Raw genomic sequence first — 25,152 nt, forward strand, 5'->3', positions numbered from 1 at the left:
AAAGAAACATGGAGAAAGCAGATCAAGATCCACAAAGGAATTAAGTTTTCTAAAGCGTTGTTATTTCGGGGGAAAAGGCGCAGCATTCAACTAGAGCAGTGCGGCACCCGTAGGCTACAGTTTAGAGGAGTGCACGATCGCAACGGGGAAAGCATGAAGCTTACTTGACAACAGTTCATATATCAATATCGTAACGAATAGAAATAACCTTAAATAATGTATAGCTAAATGCATCTTTCCGTCTCTTATGTATAGTTACTTTTTAAACACAAAACTCGCATTCAGCATGACACACGAGCGGCTGCCGTGGTAATGAAGAACTTGCTTGTTAAAGCGAATGTATAATCCTGTATCTGAGGAAAAATTACTATGAGTTATATTTCTAAATCCAAAACAATTGGCCACTGAACCAGCTGATAAAAATTTCCTTTGATTCAATGCGTGATTACAACTTGTCACAATTAACCGATCGCATTTTACTGATGCAAAAGATGCGCGCGTGCACGCACTGAGAGGGAGCGCGGCGTGTCGGTGTTCACTGAGCTATGTAAAATAATGGCGCAGTTACAAGGTGTGTATAATTTACACTACTTAGTCAACACTAACAGTAGCTGCTGTTCGGTTTTCATATTGCTGTTCTCCTAGTCACTTATGAACTTGACGCTTCTGAACGTCTCTTGATTAAAGCTTTAGGTGATGGGTTGCCAGATAGCCTATCACAAAAAGAGCAAAACATGCAAGCCCTTTAAAACGCAGTATAATAAGCAGACATGGCAAAAAATGTACCGGAAAAACATTTAAACATAACTAGTATCTACTAATATCCTACCAAATTAAAAGGAAGTAACTAATTTATTATGAATAGAAATAGAATAATTCAGTATAAAATAATCAGATATTATAAACTGATTGATGAAGTAAATCAATAACATGAGACTGAAAAATTATTCAGCAACACTTTATTTAAAGTTTAATTGCACCTATGAGTTGTATTTAATATCAGTCAGTTGGGGGTAGTTCATCTAACAGTTGACGAGAGTGTTTTGTTTGCTATATTTAGCTATTAAAAATAGTTTACCAAAGAAATAATTTACCAAATAAAAGAAAAAGAAAATTCAAACAAAGTGAAGTACTTTTCATTTCTAAAGTATTTGGGATTATTTGTTATACAAAGCCCTTTTTGTCGATTTTTCGAGAATAACAACATATATAAATAACTATATCGTGAAATATATCGTTACCGTGAAATAAAATTAGTCATACCGTGAAACAGAATTTTGGTCATACCGCCCACCCCTATTCCATACATAACATCACGGTAAAGAATATTGTATTTAGCGCTTAAGGTTGAGATAATGATTCTGCTATGCAAAGTTGCAATTCCTGTTTTCTCCTTATTGTCTTTAATGGCTCTTGGAGTCCCAGTTTCACAGCCCAGACGTTGAATCGTTGGGCTGATTGGATTAGCACATATGCGTTTGAATGGTTATGCTGATTGGATAGAGACTGGTAACACGCTGGAGTCTGGGGCGGGTTCCTTAACCTGTATACTTAAAGGGATACTTCAGGATTTAGCATTAAGCTTTGTATTAGTAGAAAACCTGTAGTATTTTCGAATTACCATGCTTTCCACCCTCATATCCCCCTGAGACCCGAGATTTATGTATTTTTTGTCTGGAAAAAATCCTCCGATGACGCAAAAATCGTCATTTTGCGTCATCGGAGGATTTTCTGGCCAGAGGCTAAAGACTACAGCCAGCAGTAGGGGCTGTCCCGCATGTTTTCAGCCCGCCCATACAGGGTGGGATCTCACTCACAGAATGTACACACAGTCAGCCGTCTTTCTTTGGAAGCTAAGCTAGCAGGCTCTTGTTCTGTGGAGAAAGCTGAATAGTAGGAGAAAGTTGAGTAGTAGAAAAAAGCTGAGTAAGTAGGGGTTACCATCCTCCTTTTCCCTGACTTGTCCGGCCGGCGAGATCATTTAAAATGTCCGGGATTCGGCTTTTGCTTTCTGCGGTCGCCATTCATTGTTTACATGCACACCTCGTTTCAATCTAACTGAATTCATTCCGATTGGTGAATCTGAATGTAGTGTTTACATGAACGCTAAACAAGTGATCGGTTGATGTGCGTTTTAACATTGCTAAGAAAATTCCCGCACCTCCTTTGCGAGACCGGCGCGTCTCAGTAATGACGCCACCGGCCTCGCGACGTTCTCCTGCGGCCGTCAGCCTCGTCCTGCTCGCCACAGTAAACATAATGAATGGCGACTGGAGAACGCAAAAGCCGAATCCCGGACATTTTGGGCGATCCCGAAATCCCAGGCAGACTCGTCACGGAGACTCACTGGTAGCCTAACCTTGTTTAAAACTGCGCTCTCTTACCAGTAGGCGTGGCCTCCTAGGGCAGCGAAGCAAGTGCATTCTGGGAGTTGTTGTCTTTCATCCACATGAGCCAAAAATACATTTTCTGGCTTTTCTCAGTCTAGAAAGCTCCAAATTAAAAAAATTCTTCACATTTCTTCTACATAAATGACCTATTTTAAATACACATTCATCTTTCCAGAGGTGAAGTATCCCTTTAATTTGCATGCTTTGTTCAACCCTCAATGTAAATCCGTCCCCCTAAATGTCTATAAATTTGCAAGGCAACTGTCTTGAGTTAGACTTGGAAGAACACTACAGACGACACACAGCGAAGATCCCAATAAATCACTTCTGCTTATCCCAACGTCTCCTGGTCTTGCTTCGATGAAAGAAAACTTTCCAACAGTGCATATTCATTACCGCGATTTATCGCATTACCGAATACCGGCACATGTCTACTCTAAAGCATTACCTAATAAGATTTGAAGTCTGTGACCTTTAGTCAGAGATCTTACAGAAAATATAAGTATATATGTCAGAAGACATATAAAATGTCATGAAGTTCATTTCTGTAAAATAGCATGAGTTTGAACAAGCATTTCTTCTCTTACCAGATCAGCAGTGGGAAACGTACTTGACCTCAGTGTGTCATTTATGTTGCACATTACTTGTGATTGAGAACACAGTCAGCTTTTTCTGGTGTCACACTTTCAGACAGAAACTCCTTTAAAAATAGGAGCTCCTTCTGGAGGGACAAACATTATTTTATAATGTATTTTATTATACATCAGTGTATTCATTTTCTATTCAAAAAAAGATTATAATTGTAATCAGCTTCATCCAGTGTTTATGGAAAAAGATTTGCATAGCTGTACATTAAGCATACCGGAGGGTGAAACACTTTTTTGTTTATTAGACTCGATATGCAACTGTGTAATTCACAAAAATCAACACAGGAGGGCAAAACCCTTTTATGTTTATTATAATCAATTTGGAACGGTGTAATTTACACAAATCACCACAGGAGGGTGAAAGACTTTTATGTTCATTAGACTCGATTTCCAATGGTGTAATTTACAAAAATCACCACAGGAGGGTGAAACACTTTTATGTTTATTAGATTCGATTTGCAACAGTGTAATTCACACAAATCACCACAGGAGGGCAAAACCCTCAGAACGCATCAGTGATGCTGGACGTCCAGTGTGAGTATCAAGAGGCTCTTCTAATTTACTCAGTCATTACTATATTAGACTTCAGATTTCAGACTTAAAAGCTAAAATATAACCTTAAACTATATAAATTAAACATAAAAATTATATTTAAAATGTTAAATATGAAATAATAATATTACTGTTTTATAATTTTCATGTAATAAATCATTTTTAAAACCAGCATGGCCAACACAACATGACATAAATGCTGTGAATGTAATACAGTAACTGCATAACACAATCTAGATTGCATTTAGATGCAAAGAAAGTGCATTGTTTATGGTCATACAATAAACATGGATTGACAGGATAAAGATACAATTTCACCATAAAAGCATTATGTGATGTATACTTTGTTTCACACAGTCACAATGACTTTCAGCACTGAAAAGACACTTTTGTATGAGGAGCCACTGTCTGATCATCTAGAATTAGTGCTGTAAATCATAATGTAATTGCTTGATTGATTTTCTCTTCCTTTAGATGAACATGTACATCTGTGTCTGCAAACGCAGCTGGTTTTGTAGGAGAGTCGTTCAGTGACTCTGAGCTGCAGAAGTGACTACGCTTACATGTGCACCAATAATGTGATTATTTCTAATAATCAGACTAGGTCTTAAACACAGTAAGATGTTTACATGACACAGCAAAACTCTTCACTCACAGTTTACATGCAATTTTTTATTATTCTGATTATTCACTAATAAGTATGGTTATAACACACTCAGATAGGCATACAGTATGAATGTTTTAATCTACTCATATCAAATTCACAATACATTTTTAAGGAGGTACTAGATATTATTCTGTGCCATGATATTGCATTGCCGGTGTTACGCCGAATTCTGTGACCCACCAAATTCTGTGACCCTAGTAGGCGCTGTATTGTGCTAATCCAACCTACTCCTAATCTTAACCCTACCATCACTACAGCACCTACTAAAGTCACAGAATTCGGCACTACACCGGGTTTGCCTACACTGCCGTCGCGTTCGTCTGGATGAAGATACGGAGCAGAGACTGCGCAGCAAGTTGTGTTGACAGTTTAGTGATTTGGAGAAGAGAAAATTAAAAAAAATATCACAGAGTTCATTCATGAAGTTGTGTGAACAACACACGGCATCCGTGAGATTAAAGGGATAGTTCACCCAAAAATGAAAATTCTGTCATCATTTACTCACCCTCAAGTTGTTCCAAACCTGTAGGAATTTCTTCCTCTGTTGAACACAAAAGAAGATATTTTGAAGAATGTCGGTAACCAAACAGTTGATGGACCCCATTGACTCATTGTATGGGAAAAACTACTATGGAAGTCAACTGGGTCCATCAACAGTTTGGTTACCGAATTTCTTAAAAATATCTTCTTTTGTGTTCAGCAGAACAAAGAAATTTATACAGGTTTGAAACAACTCGAGGGTGAGTAAATGACAGAATTTTCATTTTTCGCTGAACTATCCCTTTAAGGTGTTTAAATTCCTGTTTATTGCGTTTAATGCAAATATGTTTACTACGATTATAAGCTTAATCTCATTAGTTTCATCGAAGTATTACATTTACATGAGGTAAAGTTTAATCACAATATTACCAAAATCCCATTATAATCGCATTATGAGGGTGCATGTAAACGTACTCATTGATGCAAACCCACCGGTGCTCAACTACACCTGGTACAGAGACACTGAAGAACCACTGAAACCAGTGCAGAGCGGACAGAACCTGACCATCAGCAACACCGACCCGACACACAGCGGACGATACGTCTGTACAGCTCAGAACCACAATCATTATATATTGGACTGGAGTATTTACACCACAATATAGTGTATTTATATGGTGAAAATGTTTGATGGAGAATTTTTTGTAATGAAAGTGTTATAATAGATATGGTAATTGGTAAAGTTACAAATAAAGTAAGGTCCAACAGTAGTATTCAGGTACAGATATGTAATAATTAAATGTAAAATAACACTGTAGTGTTAACTGTACAAATTAAATACAGATTCGTCTTTGTTAAAGTGCCCCTATTATGCTATTTTAAAGTTTCCTAATGTTGTTTTGGAGTCTCCTACCACAGATTTACAGGCATCAATGGTCAAAAAACTGTTTCATTTTCTCATAAAATACATTTGCACATCACCACATTTTCAATGATTCTCAAACGACTCGTCAGATGAATCAATCTCTCTAAATCCCTCCTTTCCGCGAGTTACTCTGCTCTGATTGGCCAGAGAGCTCAGTCTGTTGTGATTGGTTTACAGCGTACAGTGTGCGTGTCGAGCGCCCATTGCAATAACAACGTCAGCTCTGCTTGTCCTGAGACTTCCTACACCGTAAACTAAACACAGTAACGAACAATGACGTCGATTTTACCATATCAATCCGAGCGCGAGTGCGATGATGAAACACTGGAAGAACTAGTCATTCAACCCGAACCTCCATCGCAAGGACAACTCGAGCAGGACGTTTCTCAGTGATACACACTGAGCGGTTGATATTTTGATATAATAAAATACAATTTTTTGATTATTGAAGGTTTTATTTTTTATTATGAAGGTTTTAAAACTGCTTTGAGTTAAATGAACGAACACGTTTGTGCTTTTTTTTTAAAGTGAACAAAATGGAAAAGAGCACTGGGTGTCAAAGTGTCATGATTCCTGTCTTGTGTTCCCCTTGTCTTGTGTGGACTTTTGTTATTTCCTGTTCTGTGCCATGTTTTTTAGTCCTTTGTAGTTTTTCTTGTTTATTAGTCTTCCCAGGTGTTTCTAATTAGCCACGCCCCTTTGTTATCTTGTTTAGCTTGTTTGTCCCTGTGTATTTATAGCCCTTGTGTTTCACTTGTTACTTTGTCAGTTGTTTTACGTGTAATGGTTGCCTCTTTCCCTGTGATTCCCCTGGTTTTGTTCCTTTGTTCCTTTGTTCTTTGTTACTTTATTAAATCACCCTGCATTTAGATCCTCGTCTTAGCTTGCATTTCTCAGCTACATTACACAAAGTTGAACGCTTAACTTGACATTGTGTTCTGAAACGTGGTGCGAGAAACTAAAAAAGCGCAACAGTTAAGCTGTCTGTTCAACGCATTGTTTAGATCGAAAACAACCTTTTCTCTTTTTCATCACAACTAGACAAGGGAGAACAAACTGTAAGAATTTATATTAAAATGTATATTATTTTACGTTTAGAATGTGAGTGAATCTTCAAAAAGATCAGGGGCTTTCGACAATAATCAGGGGATTAAGCCACCAATGTAGCTACTCACCAAAGATCACGAGAGGACATGCGTCTGTTGTTCAGGGCTGCCAACTTTTGAGTTTAGCTAAAACAATTTGGTAACTAAACAGAATTTCATTATGTTTAGTGACAACATTTTACAATGTTTACATGGTAGAGAATGACTGGTATGCTTGTTTTATTAGTTCTTGACACAAATTTCACGATTTCAATTCATAAGCTTCAACAGTGTAATTAGATTACTGTACTAATGACTCTTTCTAAAAATGATTGCATTACTTATTACTAGTTACTTTCTAAATCCCATATCAACCTTGACCAGTTGAACAATACAAACATAGACATGAAACTGCTTTTAATTATTTCAAATAAATTGCAAGGTTACATCACATTTTACCATAAAAGGCAAAATTTTGACATTAAATCCACTATTGTTTTATATAGAATTATTCTATAATCTATTTAATGGAATTAAACCATAACTGTAGGCTAAATAAATTACAGAAAAATTAGAGTAATCCCATTCTTTACTTTTTGAAGGAAAAGTGATTAAATTACAGTAATTAATTAGTTAGTAATGCATTTGTTACAAAAATCAGTTGTTTTGGTTATTAGTTTCTTTTTTAATGGACTTTTAGTTTGTTTTCATTAGTCACGTGTTCCTTTGTTTGAGTTTCCCGCCACTCATCAGTTCCCATGGACACTAATCTTTATCACAGCTCTTCATCATTTAGTTAAGCACAATGTGTATTTAAGTTCCCCACCTTCACTCAGTGTTTGTCCGATCTTGTTCGAGCTAGCGTTTATGTGTTGCTAGTACCTTCTGTTATTTTTGCCTGTTGGATTACTAAACCATGCATTTGAACTAAGGCTGCACAATTAATCGAATTTCTAATCGCGATTACGATTACGGATGCCATGATTACATAATCGTTCAAATCCGCGATTACAAAAGAAAATCCACTATGCGTGCGTGTGTTTAGAGCATGTTATGTTATGAGAGGTGAATCACGACTACTTAAGAAAACCCAGCACAATAGGAACTACCAGGCAGTGACGTAAGTGTACGCTGAAATAATCCTTTCCTGTCAGCCGTTATACTGTGCTAGTAGAGCACACTCTTCAATTGCACGTGCAAATGCGGCAGCGCGCACTGTGCATCGCTTCACTGTATATAAAGTGCAAAGGAAACTATGAGCATGCAACTTCGTTACGTTGTAAATTAGTAAGTCACGAAATAAAAGTAAAATACCAATAAATCACGTTACTGGTACGTCGTGTGTTAGCTGATAAAGATTTGCATCCAGGGATGATTTTCATTCTATTCACCAGGAGCAGTTTCCATGTTTCATTAACAGTTCTTGTTAGTATTGTGTATTCACCATGGTAACTGTCATTTTCATATTAACCCCATTGTTAATATAGGCAAAATAAAATATTCATTAAAACTTTATTGATCTTAATGACTAATTTTTGGTGTAATTGGAAACAAGCTTCCATACATTTGATCATCGGTGTCGGAATTAGAGAAACAAACATGAAACAAAACAGCAGTATTTGTTGAAATCTGTTCTGCTTTCGGTTTCACTCAATATCTTGGGTAAGAAAGAATCTGCAAGCTATTTAGTCCTGAATTTACCATGTTTCTTACTGTAATACTGTAGTAGCCAACCTTAAAAAGTAAGATACACGAAGAAATTAAATGTTAATGTTTCCTTAACAGATTGCGTTTTAAATGTGATTCAACACTTATTCCTGAATAATATTTAGTAATTATTAAGCGTTACTGGATTTCACAAGATGTTTCAAGTAAATATAAATTTATTTTTTTAATATTATTCAATAAGCTTCATACTGATTAGCATATATTACTCAGTCAGGCTATAGTTATTTGGTTCGGACTGAAAGGGGAAGTGGTAAAACTCTAATAGCAGTAAAGACGTGCTGTTTTCACACACAGATCTCCCTCTATCCAGTGTAGAAGAGTCACAGTCGCTCTTTCACTCTTCTCCGGTAAGTCATTTACACACAACACACTAAAACTTCTGTCGTTTAGAGATTTTCAGTCTTTTGACACTCAGGTTATAAAACATGTTCAAAATGAAACTGTTTTTAATCTTTCTAAAAAAAAAAAAACATTTAAGATTTTTCAGTGATTTAGAGTTTTGATTTAGTAGCCTGTATTTTTTCTCATGACATTTCTCTCACTCATGAAAAATAGTTTTTGGATTTATAAATAGTGTTTAAACCAAAGTTTAAAAAGGAAATAACTGCTGTTAAGTTTATACACTCTTAAAAATAAAGGCGATGTTTCACTGCGATTCCATAGAAGAGCAATTTATGGAAACTTTCAGGGAACACTTCCTAAAAGAACCATTTTTTCTTAATATGAAGAACCTTTTAATAATCTAAAGAACATTGTTTTTTCACTATAAAGAAGCTTTTATGGAATGGACAGATTCAATGGATGTTAAAGGTTCTTCAGTTTATTTTAAGAGTGTATATGATTGTGTGTTTGTATTTTCTGTTGTAAGGTGGAGTGAATATAAATGATGGAAATATCTGTGACGTTCCTCCTCACTGGATGTCTGATACAAGGTTTCATTCTTATAGATTATTCCTCTGCTGAATTAATATTCTGAAAGCATTTTCATATGAATAAGTGCAGCCGTTTATTCTGCATGTAAACTCTGTGTGATCAGTTCCTCTTGTCTGTGTGTTTTAGGAGTTTTTTGTGGCTTTAGTATCAGTCTGCCGGAGAAAGTAGAAGCTCTACAAGGATCCTGTGTTTTCATACCCTGCACATTTGATATTGGTCAACAATATGAAAAAGAACTCACTAAAGATGTAAAGAGAATATGGTATAAAGACGGAGACTCTCCCACTGTAGTGTTTGACTCTAGTAGCTTTGGCACTGCATCTTTAAAAGGAGAAATATTTGGCACTCCTACAGAGAAAAACTGCACCACCCGCTTTGATAATGTCCATCCGAGTAATAATGGGTCATATTTCTTAAGAATTGAAGGCAAAGATACACTTAAATTTAGCTACATAAAGAATGAATACTCCCAAGTTGAAATTGGCGTCATAGGTGAGTGTCATATTGTTTATGCTGCTTCTATCTATCTATCTATCTATCTTAATGTAAGTGCAGTGTGGCCATTTATTATTATTCCTTTGCTGAATTAATATTCTGTAATGTAATTGTGCGTAAAATTTATTTACCTGTACAAAACAGTCCATTATGCAGCTCTATATTGCAAACTGATAATGGACCACTTGCACTGAACTCCGTGACGCACTTCCGTTTGGAAACAATACATATCACTTATTTCCGGTTATGTTTACTTTCAATGTACTGTGGTCAATGAGTTGAACAAACACCACCTAAAATGAGTGTCTGCGATAAGATTTAAAAATGTGGTCATTTTTATTGACAGAAGAAGGGATTTTTTAATGTTTACTGTGTGCAGAATTTTTCAAACTCATCGGAACATGAAGTTTTAATCCAAACCAAGCCAATCTGAGAAAGCTGTTAAAAATACGCATTATTTCACCACAGTGTGTCAGTGTTCGTCTACACTAGTGACCGCAACGCTGAAGTGTGTGAAAACAGATGAATAACATCAGTACGAACCACGAACATTTATTTACTTGGATTAAATATTTTAATCATTCTGTGTCATTTTTCAATGTCAATCTTTTTACTATTTACATGTTCATGCCCAAAATGCTTAATATTCAAAGAAGTTGACTGTCATTCTCCTCTATGCTGTGTGCGTTACTGTTGAAGATTAATTAAATAGCCTATTTAACATCATTACAGGCACCTCGCGAGCATTCATTTATTCAACTATTTTAAAAAGACTTAAATAAAGAACCAATGCACACAAGCAATCCTTTTTATTAGTCAAATTCATAAAAAAAATGTAAACTAAACAGGTATAAGTAGGCTAAGAGAAAAACACTGTTAATGAGAAGACATAGGACTGCTGCAGGTTAGTGGATAAATATATTTAGCCTATTTATTATTCAGAATGAACAATTGGAAAGAAAATATATTTATAGGAACATTTCAACAGCCTCAAGACCATCAATTGGCATCCATAAAACGTAGTGTTAATCTGCATTCTCATGTATGTGCGCTGAACGCTCTAACCAGAAACTCCCGATATGTAATAAGTAGAACGCGGAAGTAGTTGTGCAAGTAGCCCATTATCACATAATTTTCCTTTATTATCATAATCATAAAACACTATGGTTTGTAGCGCAAGTAGTTTTACTATTAACTGCACTTTGTTAGTTATTATTTATCAATTTCAACACTGTGCTCCTGTTCTGTCTTCTGGTTTGTATTTCCACAGCATGTAAGATCTTATGGATTTATGAATGAACGCTTGTTTTAAAATCTTCCAGGCCTACAGGGATTTTTTTATGACATTACAATGCCCATGATAACTTTTATTAACTCTACAATAAATAAATCCACTTTACCAGCTACTCTTCAACAGCGCTGCCATAGAAATATACAGAGCTACAGCAAAAACACAAAATTCTAAAGATGTCTACACGCTTGTTTCTCTTGCGCATAATGTCTATAGCGGCTAATGAATCGGCGGCTAATGCAAATAAGTTGCAAAATAAGTTGCATTGAAAAATAAATCTACTACAGTACAATATGTGCCTTCGTTATTGGATATGATAATCCTGTAATGTTTGACTGCATCTCTATGTGTTGTAGAGTCTCCACCCGAACCCACAGTGAGTCTGTTTAAGGATCAGCAGGAGGTGAAGAAGGTGAAGGAGGTGATGGAGGGAAGCTCTGTGAATCTGCGCTGCTCGACTAAGATCTTCTGTTCCTCTCGTCCAGCCGTTTTCACATGGAGCTCGTCTCCTGAACACCTCCTCAACGAGAGCGTCACACAACAGCAGCGTCAGGAGAAAACTGAGCTCATCTCTGATCTGATCTTCACTGTAACTCACCGTCATCATTTAGCCAATTTCACCTGCACTGTAACACACCAGCTTCAGAAGCAGGTCACAAAACACAAGTCCCGTACGCTACGTGTTCAGTGTAAGACATATTTCAATCAATTCTGACTGATCATCTAGAATTAGAGCTGTAAATCGTAACATAATTGCCTGATTGTTTTTCTCCTCCATTAGATGCTCCTAAAAACACATCTGCGCATGTAAGTGCATCTGGTTTTGTTCTGGAGGGCCGTTCAGTGACTCTGAGCTGCAGCAGTGATGCAAACCCACCGGTGCTCAACTACACCTGGTACAGAGACACTGAAGAACCACTGAAACCAGTGCAGAGTGGACAGAACCTGACCATCAGCAACACCGACCCGACACACAGCGGACGATACGTCTGTACAGCTCAGAACGAACACGGCGCTCAGAACGCATCAGTGATGCTGGACGTCCAGTGTGAGTATCAAGAGTCTCTTCTAATTTACTCACAGTCATTACTATATCAGACTTCAGATTTCAGACTTTATACATACACACATACTAGATGTATAAAATATTGCATATAATTTATTTTATATGCAGAGAAAGAGAGAGAGGAATAGTGTAAATAAACACAAAATATAAATTATACATATTATATTCAAATTATTTTATATATATTTTTAAATATAAAAACTATAAACTATAAAAGCAACCGCTACTATAAATAATCTTCGCTTAAACAGTTTTTTTTGTAAATGTACAGTGAACGACAAGAACTAAATGCAAATATAATAAACATGACTTTGTAGTCATTTAACCTGCTGACAGCGGACCCTTTTACATGGATGAGAAAATGTGTACGATTTAAAGGGGTGGTATAATGCTCTTTTCACAAGATGTAAAAAAAATCTCTGATGTCTCCAGAGTGTGTATGTGAAGTTTTAGCTCAAAATACCCCACAGATATTTTTATATAGCATGTTAAAATTGTCAATTTTTGAGGGTGAGCAAAAACGCACCATTTTGTGTCTGTTCCTTTAAATGCAAATGAGCTGCTGCTCCCGGCACAGGGGGCGGAGTTTCAACAGCTTGCACTCACACAGACATGCACTGAAAATTTCAAAAACTTTTAGCCTTTTATGTTCAAACCGGATTCAGACAATGATGGAGAGACTCAAGAAGAAGTGACAACATGTAGAAGCAACAGGACATTTCTGAATGTTTACTTGATGAATTTATGTAGCTTATGTGTAGTTATCTTCTAGTCACTGATTAGCATATTCTGTCTTGATAATCTATAAATCGTGTTCCGGGGGCGTGGTTTATGTAAATTTTAGTGTTAGTGATATCACTAACTCAGGAGGAATGTTGTGTAGTCTCTACCAGCCGTTTGTTGTAGTCCTTAAAAAACAATTTCTTTAAAAGCAAATATTTTATCGCATTAATGACTTTACAATTATTAAAAATAATTTTTTGATGGCCTAAATTGTTTTTCTTCTCCATTAGATGCTCCTAAAAACACATCTGCGCATGTAAGTGCATCTGGTTTAGTTCTGGAGGGCCGTTCAGTGACTCTGAGCTGCAGCAGTGATGCAAACCCACCGGTGCTCAACTACACCTGGTACAGAGACACTGAAGAACCACTGAAACCAGTGCAGAGCGGACAGAACCTGACCATCAGCAACACCGACCCGACACACAGCGGACGATACGTCTGTACAGCTCAGAACAAACACGGCGCTCAGAACGCATCAGTGATGCTGGACGTCCAGTGTGAGTATCAAGAGGCTCTTTCTAATTTACTCAGTCATTATTACTATATCAGACTTCAGATTTCAGACTTTATACATACACACATATATATACTAGAAGTATAAAATATTGCATATAATTTATTTTATATGCAGAGAGAGAGAGAGAGGAATAGTGTAAATAAATACACAAAATATAAATTATACATATTAAAAATTATTTTATATATATTTTTAAATATAAAAACTTCACTTTAAATATTTGAAAGTAAAAATACAGTGAAGGTTTTATATCAAAGTTTTTTTACATACATATATTTTAATGTAAATGTCAACAATAAATGTATTTAATGCATAAAATACAATATCAAATAATGTTATTATATATATATATATATATATATATATATATATATATATATATATATATATATATATATATATATATACATACATACATACACACACACACACACACACACACACACACACACACACACACACACACACACACACACACACACACACACACACATATATTAATATTAAACATAATATATAAAACCTCCACTGTTACTTTAATTCCAAATATTTAAGGTCAATTGTTTTGCACAGAGTAGCATTATCAACCGCTAATATAAATGATCTTCGCTAAAACAGTTTTTTCAACCTTTACTAGGCTTGTAAATGTACTGTGGATGACAAGTCACAAGAACTGAATGCAAATATAATAAACATGACTTTGTAGTCCTTAAACCTGCTGACAACAGACCCTTTTAAATGGATGAGAAAATGTGTACGATTTAAAAAGCATTTTTATTTGTCACTAATTACCAGAGATGGGGGACTCGAGTCACATGACTTGACTCGAGTCAGACTCGAGTCGCAAATTTAAGGACTTGAGACTTGCTTGACTAAATTAAGAAAATGACTCGACTTGACTTTGACTTGAGATCCAATGACTCGAGACTTGACTTGACTTGACTTGAACTGTATGACTCGAGAATGACTTGATATACATTTTTATATAAATCATCGCAACATCAATTGATGAACAAAATGAAAGCAACGGAACCATTGACGCCAGTCATCAGATTCTGCGCGATTGTGTGACGCTGCACAAGCCCAGAAAAAAACATACATCGCGGTGAGCACGCTAAACACAAAAACATCTCCCAGCATCGTTTCTTTTTGGATATAAACACTAAAATTTACCATATTCATACAAGAAGATTTGCTGTACGCATAATAACTGGAAAGTGATATCGGACGACCATCACAACCTCGAACAGTCGAACTTCATTCACCACGTCTAAAAGTAAGCTATGGCTTGTTTAACCTGTTTGTTATAGTTAACTTGACTATCTTTAAATCTAGAGAGAATATTGGTCAAAACAGCATGCCTCTTTATACACAATTATGTTTTCAAATGTAGCTTAATGTTGTCAATATTCAAATGATAATTAATGATGGCATATGTTTTGTATAACATTTGCCACATTTATTTCCAATCATGCTTTAAAGCCAAATATGTCGTTCTTTCCAATGATGAAAAACAACATAGAAAACTGTTAATGTTTTGTCGTGTTTTATGTTTCTCTTAAAGCAGGGTTAGATGGGGGTTGGGGGCAAAATGCCAGCAGAATTAATATGCACCCAAAATTCAAAATGTGGTGGAAAAATTGCCCTAGTATGAGTTATTTTTATAATTATAACATATATTAAAAAAATATTTCCAGAATATTGGCGCGATTGCAAATGTGATAATGATTTTATAAAACTGTTTAGTAAACAAAGAGTGAATATTGTGATGTGACATTTTAGACATAATATTCCAAATATTCTGTTTTTGCTCTATTTCTCCAATGACAATAGTTCCAAGCAAGCCACAGAAAGAGTTATGCATATGTGATTCAGTGACGTAGTTGCTTAGTTCCAGAATGAATCTGCCGTTTTGAACAAATCAGTTGAATGAATGCTTCTATGACTCGTACATTAAGACGGTGATTTGGCGCCACCTATTGGCGGTTTTAACTTCATAATTAAAAATATATAACTTATTTAAAGGGGATGCCAGTTTGAAGAATGCCATTTGGTGGCATAGGAACCATTATACTTGAATTGTGAATTGTTTAATACCTTTTAATGGTCTTCTGCAATGTTTGAGGCATATTTATTTTTTCATGCTTTAACGTTGGCCTAATTTCAGTTACATTTACATTTTAGGCTATGTAGTTTGAAATTTTATTTATTTTTTATTTTTTAGATTTTTATTGTAGTAACCACTCAGCTGTATGTGGAAATGCATATTTTTTTAAAAAAATGTTGCAAATAAAACCATAGTCCACAACTTCTGTAGTTTTAACTTATTTTAATATATAAATTCAGTGAAATCATCAAACGTTTGTATGACTTGCCAGTGACTTGTGACCCAAGCTACAACTTGACTTGACTTGCTTGACATAAAGCAGTGACTTGACTTGACTTTCACAAAATTGACTTGAGACTTGCTTGTGACTTGCACATGTGTGACTTACTCCCACCTCTGCTAATTACTTCCCATACTTACATTAGTCTTATTTCATAGCATTAATGACTTTACAATTATTCCACACACAAAAACAAAAAAAATTGATGGCCTACATTTTTTTCTTCTCCATTAGATGCTCCCAAAAACACATCTGCGCATGTAAGTGCATCTGGTTTTGTTCTGGAGGGCCGTTCAGTGACTCTGAGCTGCAGCAGTGATGCAAACCCACCAGTGCTCAACTACACCTGGTACAGAGACACTGAAGAACCACTGAAACCAGTGCAGAGCGGACCGAACCTGACCATCAGCAACACCGACCCGACACACAGCGGACGATACGTCTGTACAGCTCAGAACGAACACGGCGCTCAGAACGCATCAGTGATGCTGGACGTCCAGTGTGAGTATCAAGAGGCTCTTCTAATTTACTCAGTCAATACTATATCAGACTTCAGATTTCAGACTTAATACATAAACACATATATATATATACTAGAAGTATAAAATATTGCATATAATTTATTTTATATGCAGAGAAAAAGAGAGAGGAATAGTGTAAATAAATACACAAAACATAAATTATACATATTATGTTAAAATTATTTTATATATATTTTTAAATATAAAAACTATAAACTATAAAAACAACCGCTACTATAAATGATCTTCGTTAAAACAGTTTTTTCAACCTTTACTAGGCTTGTAAATGTACAGTGAACGACAAGAACTAAATGCAAATATAATAAACATGACTTTGTAGTCATTTAACCTGCTGACAGCGGACCCTTTTTACATGGATGAGAAAATGTGTACTATTTAAAGGGGTGGTATAATGCTCTTTTCACAAGATGTAAAATAAATCTCTGATGTCTCCAGAGTGTGTATGTGAAGTTTTAGCTCAAAATACCCCACAGACATTTTTATATAGCATGTTAAAATTGTCAATTTTTGAGGGTGAGCAAAAACACAGTTTTGTGTCTGTTCCTTTGAATGCAAATGAGCTGCTGCTCCCAGCACAGGGGGCGGAGCTTCAACAGCTTGCACTCACACAGACATGCACTGAAAATTTCAAAAACTTTTAGCCTTTTATGTTCAAACCGGATTCAGACAATGATGGAAAGACTCAAGAAGAAGTGACAACATGTAGAAGCAAGAGGACATTTCTTAATGTTTAGTTGATGAATTTATGTAGCTTATGTGTAGTAGGGATGGGCATGATTAATCGACGATCGATAATTGATCGTTAAGAATTTCGTCGATCACGTTTATTTGTTATCGATTAAACTAATGCAGGTTGCGTTGCGTAGTGTGAGTCTTGAAGCAATGGAATTAATTTTAGCGCTGAGGTACCTGTGCATCCTGGCAACGTCAGTCCCCTCAGAGCGGGTGTTTTCGGTGGCTGGACTGGCTGTCACCAGGTTGCGGTCGCGTCTGATCCCAGATCATGTCAACATGCTTATCTTTCTCAACAGAAATCAGTAGACTGGTGCAGAAGTTCTATGGGAACTTCATGCGTTTTCTCAGATCGGATAGCTATCTGATTTATCAAAACGATTCCATTTACACCTGGTCACATAAATGTGTTTTTGCAAAACGGATATAAATCCGATCTTGAATTCCCGCGCTATATGCATATTTAAATTGTTGCACGTCACCGAAAGCAACTGATATGAGCTGCATTTTATTGATCATCAGCGAAAATTTCTAAATCAAAGCCCGCAACAAGATGCGGCAACAGCCCTGGTAAGATCATTTCGGTTCTTTACTTTTAATGAAGATGATTGTGTGTTGATGAATGACTTTCACTTTGATATGCGATTGCACGTTGGCTTGATGAATAGATGCTCATCTGTGGTGATGCGTGTTGAAGTAGCGTCGTCATATATGGCTATAACATGACATATAGCCTATAACACGCTCTCACACGTTTATTTCTTAGCATTTTTGGGATAAGTCAAATTTACATATGTGGTTTCAACAACCAGATGCATTTACTCTTGTCCAGTTTCATCTGGAATGCGTCTCAGATCTCCTCCTGAAGTGGTTTGAGCGATCGGGTTTAAATCCGTCTCGAATGCGTTTCGGAGGGCATTTACATTTGGTCTTTTCATGATCGGATAGCTATCCGATCACAGAAAACGGATGAAGTGGCCATGGGTCTCTGTTTAAGAACGCCGGCTCGCAGCTGCAGGTTCCGCTGTTTTAGAGCACCGCAGGGCATATCTTCAAGTCTACCGAACGTCCAGTTCCCTTTCGTAGTCACTCCGAGTTACGTCGGATGACGACGAATTGGGTTTCGCTTAGAAAGCCTCTCACCTTCGAGTATATAAAACGAGCCAATGACCATGAAATGCCATGGGTCTGCGGAATTTGCATAGCGTATCTCCGCCCCACGCCGGGGGTATATAAGGAAGTACGCCGGCAACATGCAGATATGTTTTCGCTTCGGAGCCAAGTCCAGTACTTCACTCCACAAGCCTTCTGAGTGTCATCTCAAATCTCTTCGAGACGAGCGGCTCTTCAGTGTGTTGGTGTGACGGCGTGTTCCAGCGAGATCGCATTTCCTGCTGCTGATTTGTGCAGTAATCTGCCGACAGTGAGTGTGTTTCTCCCTGGGCGCTTCAGCACTCTGCTGAGCTTTTCCACTCTCTAAAAGAGCTGCAAGCGGCACGTCTTTTTCAAGACGGTTCGCCCGTGTATTTTCTATTTCCTGGATGTGTGTGCGTAATTCATCTGCCTAACGGTCGCGAGCGCTGTTTTGCGTGTTGGGCTTAATCACGCTCGGCAGCGCTCGTTGATGAGTCATGTTTTCATTGCGGGAACATGACCATCGCGATGTTTATAGATCAAGACTCAATGATCTCCATGTGAGTAGAGTCCCCTCTGCCACACCCCAATTTATCTCTTCCTCGAGAAAGGATACTTTGGCTGGTGGCCAGGGTGATCTGAGGGTTCGGTGTGGCACAACAACCGACGAGTCAATTCCTCGGGCCACACCCCCCTCCACATCGCAAACCGTGGAGATTCCGTGTGTGCCTGGTTTCTTTCGGGGACCCAGTGTTTCATTCGGGGCTCTGGCGGATGGTGTCATGCACTCACAGCATCACAAGGCGGGCTTGATTCCTCTGGAAATGAAGTTTCGACAGCGTTGCCTCCCACGGGAGTGCCATCGTTGCCGGGACCGATCCAGAGCTGTCAGCCATGCTTTCCCGGGCAGCTGAAAGCATCGGCTGGAGTGGCCCCGCCCTCCCCCGAGCGCTGTAAGCTTCTCCCGGACGTGCATCAGGACGCCTGCGCTCCGCGAGAGTCCACGTGACTTTCGCGGCCCGCGGGTGTCCTCCGCCTTTGCTGCTTTCGATCGCACGGCGATCATGGTCTGTATGTTCCCTGTCACTATCGTGGCACGGTCATGCAGTGCTGTGTGTCGCCTGCGCCTTCGATGCAGTGCTGTCCCGGGAGTTCTGTCCGAACCGGCCGCAGTGGAACGCTAGTCCTTCCCTGGCCAACCCTGGCAGAACGCGGAAACTCTAACCACGCCCCTATGCTGGGACGCTATGCCTCCCATGCCTGGCCTGGTTGTTCCGCCGCGCACACTGCTGACCTCGCTCAGGCGACATCGGTACCTGCGTGATCCTGGGTCAGGTGATGTCCACTAGTGTGGTCCAGACATGGGCTTAGCCAGGTTGATGTGGGGGTGTCTGAGAGTTCATTTTCTAAGCTCCCCCATGTCCCGGGCTGGGCTCCATGGCGGTACGTCTGTGGTTCGAATGACCACGCTGGCGCAGTTCTGGGAGCCTGGCTAGAGCTTTCCAGACTGTCCTGCTGTGTCGCGAGAACCATCAGGCTCGGCAACGCGATTCAGTTCGCGCGGTCTCCTCCGCGCTTCAGGGGAGTCCGCTTCACTATAGTCAGTGGCAATGCCCCTGTCATGAGAGCGGAGGTCGACACCCTACTGGCGAAGGGTGCCATCGAGATTGTCCCTCCAGCCGAAATGAAGTCCGGCTTCTACAGCCCTTACTTCATTGTACCGAAGAAATCCGGTGGGTTACGGCCAATCCTCGATCTGCGCGTTTTGAACCGCTCCCTTCACAGGCTGCCGTTCAAGATGCTCACAGCCAAACGCATCCTCCAGTGTGTGAGGCCGCAGGATTGGTTTGCAGCGATCGACCTGAAGGACACCTACTTCTATGTCTCCATTTTACCTCGACACAGACCGTTCCTACGGTTTGCTTTCGAGGGGTGGGCATACCAGTACGCGGTTCTCCCATTTGGGCTAGCCCTGTCTCCTCGCATCTTTACAAAAGTCGTCGAGGCAGCCCTTGTTCCCCTCCGGGGACACGGGGTTCGCATCCTGAATTATCTCGACGACTGGCTAATCCTAGCTCACTCTCGAGACCAGGTTTGCGAACACAGGGACCTAGTGCTCTGGCACCTAGCTCATCTGGGCCTTCGGGTCAACTGGGAGAAGAGCAAACTCTGCCCCGTGCAGAGGATCTCTTTTCCCGGTATGGAGATCGACTCGGTCGCCATGTGCGCGCAGCTCACGAGTGAGCGCGCGCGCAGTCACTGCTGACTTGTCTTCGCCAATTCGAGGGCAAGAGTGCGGTTCCACTGAAACTATTTCAGAGGCTCCTGGGGCATATGGCATCCGCAGCCGCAGTCATGCCGCTCGGATTGCTTCATATGAGACCGCTTCAGCTTTGGCTTCGCGATCGAGTCCCGAGGTGGGCATGGCATCACGGCACGCTCCGAGTTCCAGTGACTCCGACCTGCCGTCAGACCTTCACCCCCGTGGTCGAACCTCAGTTTTCTTCTGGCCGGAGTGCCCTTGGAAAGAGTTTCCAGGCATGTTGTTGTATCAACAGATGCCTCCACCACGAGTTGGGGCGCCATGTGCAATGGACATGCTGCCGCGGGCTCCTGGACAGGACCCCAGTGCCTTTGGCATGTCAATTGCCTCGAGTTGTTGGCTGTACGTCTTGCCCTGCACCGCTTCCGTGCGTTGCTCAGGGGTCAACACGTACTAGTCCGATCAGACAATACTGCGACTGTAGCGTACATCAACCGTCAAGGTGGTCTGCGCTCCCGCCGTATGTCACAACTCGCCCGCCACCTCCTCATATGGAGTCAGAAGCATCTGAGGTCGCTTCGAGCCATTTATATCCCGGGAGACCTGAACCAGGCGGCCGACGAGCTGTCTCGGCTTCGGCCTCTCGCTGGAGAATGGAGACTCCATCCCCAGACGGATCTTTGGAACCTCCACGTGTGGCTCCTGGACGGGACGAGGCAGGTTTGAGTACCCTACTACCAGCGGTGGAGGCTACCATCACTTCCGCTAGAGCATCGCGAGACATGCCTATGCGTTGAAGTGGAACCTCTTCGTCAACTGGTGTTCTCCTAAACATCAAGAACCCACGAAATGCCCGATCAGTGTCGTGCTTTCCTTCCTGCAAGAAGGGTTGGAGCGAAGGCTGTCTCCCTCCACCCTGAAAGTGTATGTTGCCGCCATTGCCGCACATCACGACGCAGTTGATGGTAAGTCTCTGGGAAAGCACGACCTGATCATCAGGTTCCTGAGAGGAGCCAGGAGACTGAATCCTCCTCGCCCTCCTCTCGTTCCCTCTTGGGACCTCTCAGTGGTTTTAACTGCCCTGCAGAGTGCTCCCTTTGAGCCTCTGCAATCAGTGGAGCTTAAGTTCCTGTCAATTAAGACAGCGCTCCTGGTTGCATTGGCCTCCATCAAGAGGGTAGGGGACCTGCAGGCATTTTCGGTTGACGAAGCGTGCCTGGAATTCGGGCCGGCTAACTCTCACGTGATCCTGAGACCCCAGCCTGGATATGTGCCCAAGGTTCCTACCACTCCCTTTCGAGACCAGGTAGTGAACCTGCAAGCGCTGCCCTTGGAGGAGGCAGACCCAGCCTTGGCACTGCTCTGTCCAGTACGCGCACTCCGTGCCTACGTCGACAGAATGCAGTGTTTCAGGACCTCAGACCAGCTCTTTGTCTGTTATGGTGGGAAGCTGAAGGGAAAGGCTCTCTCCAAGCAAAGGTTGTCTCACTGGATAGTGGACGCCATTGCTTTGGCATACCAGCAGCAAGGTTGACCATGCCCCCTTGGTGTGACGGCCCACTCCACTCGGAGTGTGGCATCCTCTTGGGCTCTAGCGCATGGCGCCTCGCTTACAGACATCTGCAGAGCTGCAGGCTGGGCGACACCTAACACATTCGCGAGATTCTACAATCTCCGAGTGGAGCCAGTTTCTTCTCATGTACTCGCTTCAACTAGCCGGTACTAGATTCTGCTCAGGTGTCTTCGCTTGCTCGCCATTCCTCTCCACGGACGGGATACGTGCGATATTCTCCTCAGGTGAGCCTAATAAGCCCTGAGTCTCCTCCAGCACTGACGACGTCAACGCCAGAGTTATGCCACCGGCAGCTTTCGCGCTTGGCTAGGTGCCTCCATGTGCATGGTTCCCCCTCTGGGTGACCCCCACATGTGTATTTCCACTGTAAGCCTCTCTGAGCATGTGTCTTTCCCTTGGCAAGCCACCTTGCCACCCCTGGGGTTGAAATATTCCACCTGCGGCTGGACACCCCAGTGATACTCCATATGCAGCCCCCCGGGGTCATAGGTGTATTCCAAGTCCCCCCCCTTCGGGCTGGGCATAATTGCATATTTCCACTGAGATATGCTTCCCAGTGTACCTTGGTATTCCTGTGTTAAGTAGGAGTCCTTCGTCCGTGCCAGTCTCACGACAGGGAGCTCAGACTTACGCAGGGCACTGGAAGACAGTCGAGAGGTGGCGTGATTACACTGGGAACCCCATTCGTCATCATCCGACGTAACTCGGAGTGACTACGAAAGGGAACGTCTCGGTTACGTATGTAACCCTCGTTCCCTGAGTAGGGAACGGAGACGTTACGTCTCCCTGCCACTTCCGCTGTACCGCTGGAACGCCTGAGTTCAGTCTCGGCTCCTCAGCGAAGAAACATATCTGCATGTTGCCGGCGTACTTCCTTATATACCCCCGGCGTGGGGCGGAGATACGCTATGCAAATTCCGCAGACCCATGGCATTTCATGGCCATTGGCTCGTTTTATATACTCGAAGGTGAGAGGCTTTCTAAGCGAAACCCCATTCGTCATCATCCGACGTAATGTCTCTGTTCCCTACTCAGGGAACGAGGGTTACATACGTAACCGAGACGTTTCACTGCCACAAGTTGATCTTCTTGTAATAAAGATCTCATCGAGGACAAACAAACTGTATTTTTGTATTTTCATTGCATTTTTAATTTATAAAAAGTTAAAGAAATAATGAATTTCAATATAAAAATATTAATGATTAATCGATAGTCGATCGTTAATTCTCCCGACGATCGACTAAGAAAATTTAATCGAATGCCCATCCCTAATGTGTAGTTATCTTCTGGTCATTGATTAGCATATTATGTCTTGATAATCTATTAATCGCGTTCCCAGGGGCGGGTTTGTGTAAATTGTAGGGTTAGTGATGTCACTAACCCGGGAGGAAGCTCGTGTAGTCTCTACCAGCCGTTTTTTGTAGTCCTTAAAAAACTATTTCTTTAAAAGCAAATATCTCCCTTTGCTTTGAACTTTAAGCATTGTCACTTTGCAGATGTTGTTTATGCTCAAAAAGCAACATTACACACTAACTAAAGTTAGAAAAGTGAAAAATGCAATACATTTGAATATGTATTTTCTCGTTATTTCATCTGACTCCATAAATGAAAAGGTTTTTAATGATATCTGTGCATCATTAAATGTGAGGAAATGTTTGACTATTCCTTTTAACTCTTTAATGAAAATAATGCCAAAGTCGGTTAGAATAATCAAATGTAACAATTTATTATGTCAGGTAAATGTATCATGCCAATTTCATAATCAATTCAAAGATAATCGATACAAAACATCAAATGCTCTGGAATAAAGAGAAGAGATGCGAACCCAACATTAAAATACATGAGGCTGAATTCTTTGAGGTCCTTCAACATCATGGGCTCATCTGAGTAACAGAAGGCCCCAACCCCTTGCTACATTCCATTATATAGACAGACCTCTTTCACATGGAAACATCTGAATTTGCATTCAGAGTTGACACCTTTGGTTGTAGGGAGACCATTTGTCTAGAGACCAACCCCTCCTTGTGTGCCAGTTATCCCTAAACTCTTAAATACCTTATAACCTTTTTTTTACTTATTTGGGAATGTGACACTTGTACCAGTCACCCTGAGACATTTCAAATGATACTAAATATGTATAATTCTCGATGTTAATCATTCACATTAAACCATATATTCTTGGGTGAGTTTTTGGTGATCTTCGCATGGGGGAGAAGGAGGGGGGAATGAGGGAAAGAGATGTAGATTAGGATGACTCTGAGGTGAGACTTTCGTCTCAATAGTGCACGAGGGGGAGTTCAAATGTTAATTTCCAGAGAGGTCCTCTTTGTCCTCTCAGGGTCTGGTCGCTCTTCAACCAGACAGTCCGGCATCTCCTAATTTCTCAATTCTTACAATAATCAACCACTCCTTTGAAAAGCATTTTTATTTGTCACAAATTCCTTTCCATACTTACATTAGTCTTATTTCATTGCATTAATGACTTTACAATTATCCAACATAATTTTTTGATGGCCTAAATTTTTTTCTTCTCCATTAGATGCTCCTAAAAACACATCTGCGCATGTAAGTGCATCTGGTTTTGTTCTGGAGGGCCGTTCAGTGACTCTGAGCTGCAGCAGTGATGCAAACCCACCAGTGCTCAACTACACCTGGTACAGAGACACTGAAGAACCACTGAAACCAGTGCAGAGCGGACAGAACCTGACCATCAGCAACACCGACCTGACACACAGCGGACGATACGTCTGTACAGCTCAGAACGAACACGGCGCTCAGAACGCATCAGTGATGCTGGACGTCCAGTGTGAGTATCAAGAGTCTCTTCTAATTTACTCACAGTCATTACTATATCAGACTTCAGATTTCAGACTTAAAAGCTAAAAAATAAATAAATAAAAATACAATTAAATTAAATACATATTTTAATGCATATATTTTAAATATATTTCATATTTTTAAC

At 40.2% G+C, this 25,152-nt stretch overlaps 1 protein-coding gene across 1 annotated transcript in view; it reads left to right on the forward strand.

Moving 5' to 3' along the window:
* Positions 1–5,188: 5,188 nt before the first annotated feature.
* LOC307157033 (B-cell receptor CD22-like) overlaps positions 5,189–25,152 on the forward strand; it is a gene marked incomplete at its 5' end in the record, with an annotated part of 40,094 nt that continues 20,130 nt past the window's right edge. The window contains 8 exons of the mRNA XM_079868778.1: positions 5,189–5,342; positions 9,343–9,406; positions 9,553–9,899; positions 11,550–11,882; positions 11,975–12,241; positions 13,273–13,539; positions 16,181–16,447; positions 24,730–24,996. Coding sequence (XP_079724904.1) covers positions 5,189–5,342; positions 9,343–9,406; positions 9,553–9,899; positions 11,550–11,882; positions 11,975–12,241; positions 13,273–13,539; positions 16,181–16,447; positions 24,730–24,996 — 1,966 coding nt within the window. The remainder of the gene's footprint in view (positions 5,343–9,342; positions 9,407–9,552; positions 9,900–11,549; positions 11,883–11,974; positions 12,242–13,272; positions 13,540–16,180; positions 16,448–24,729; positions 24,997–25,152) is intronic.

This window comes from Squalius cephalus (genome assembly GCF_949319135.1).
Source record: "Squalius cephalus genome assembly, chromosome: 4".
NCBI classification, from domain to species: Eukaryota; Metazoa; Chordata; class Actinopteri; order Cypriniformes; family Leuciscidae; genus Squalius; species Squalius cephalus.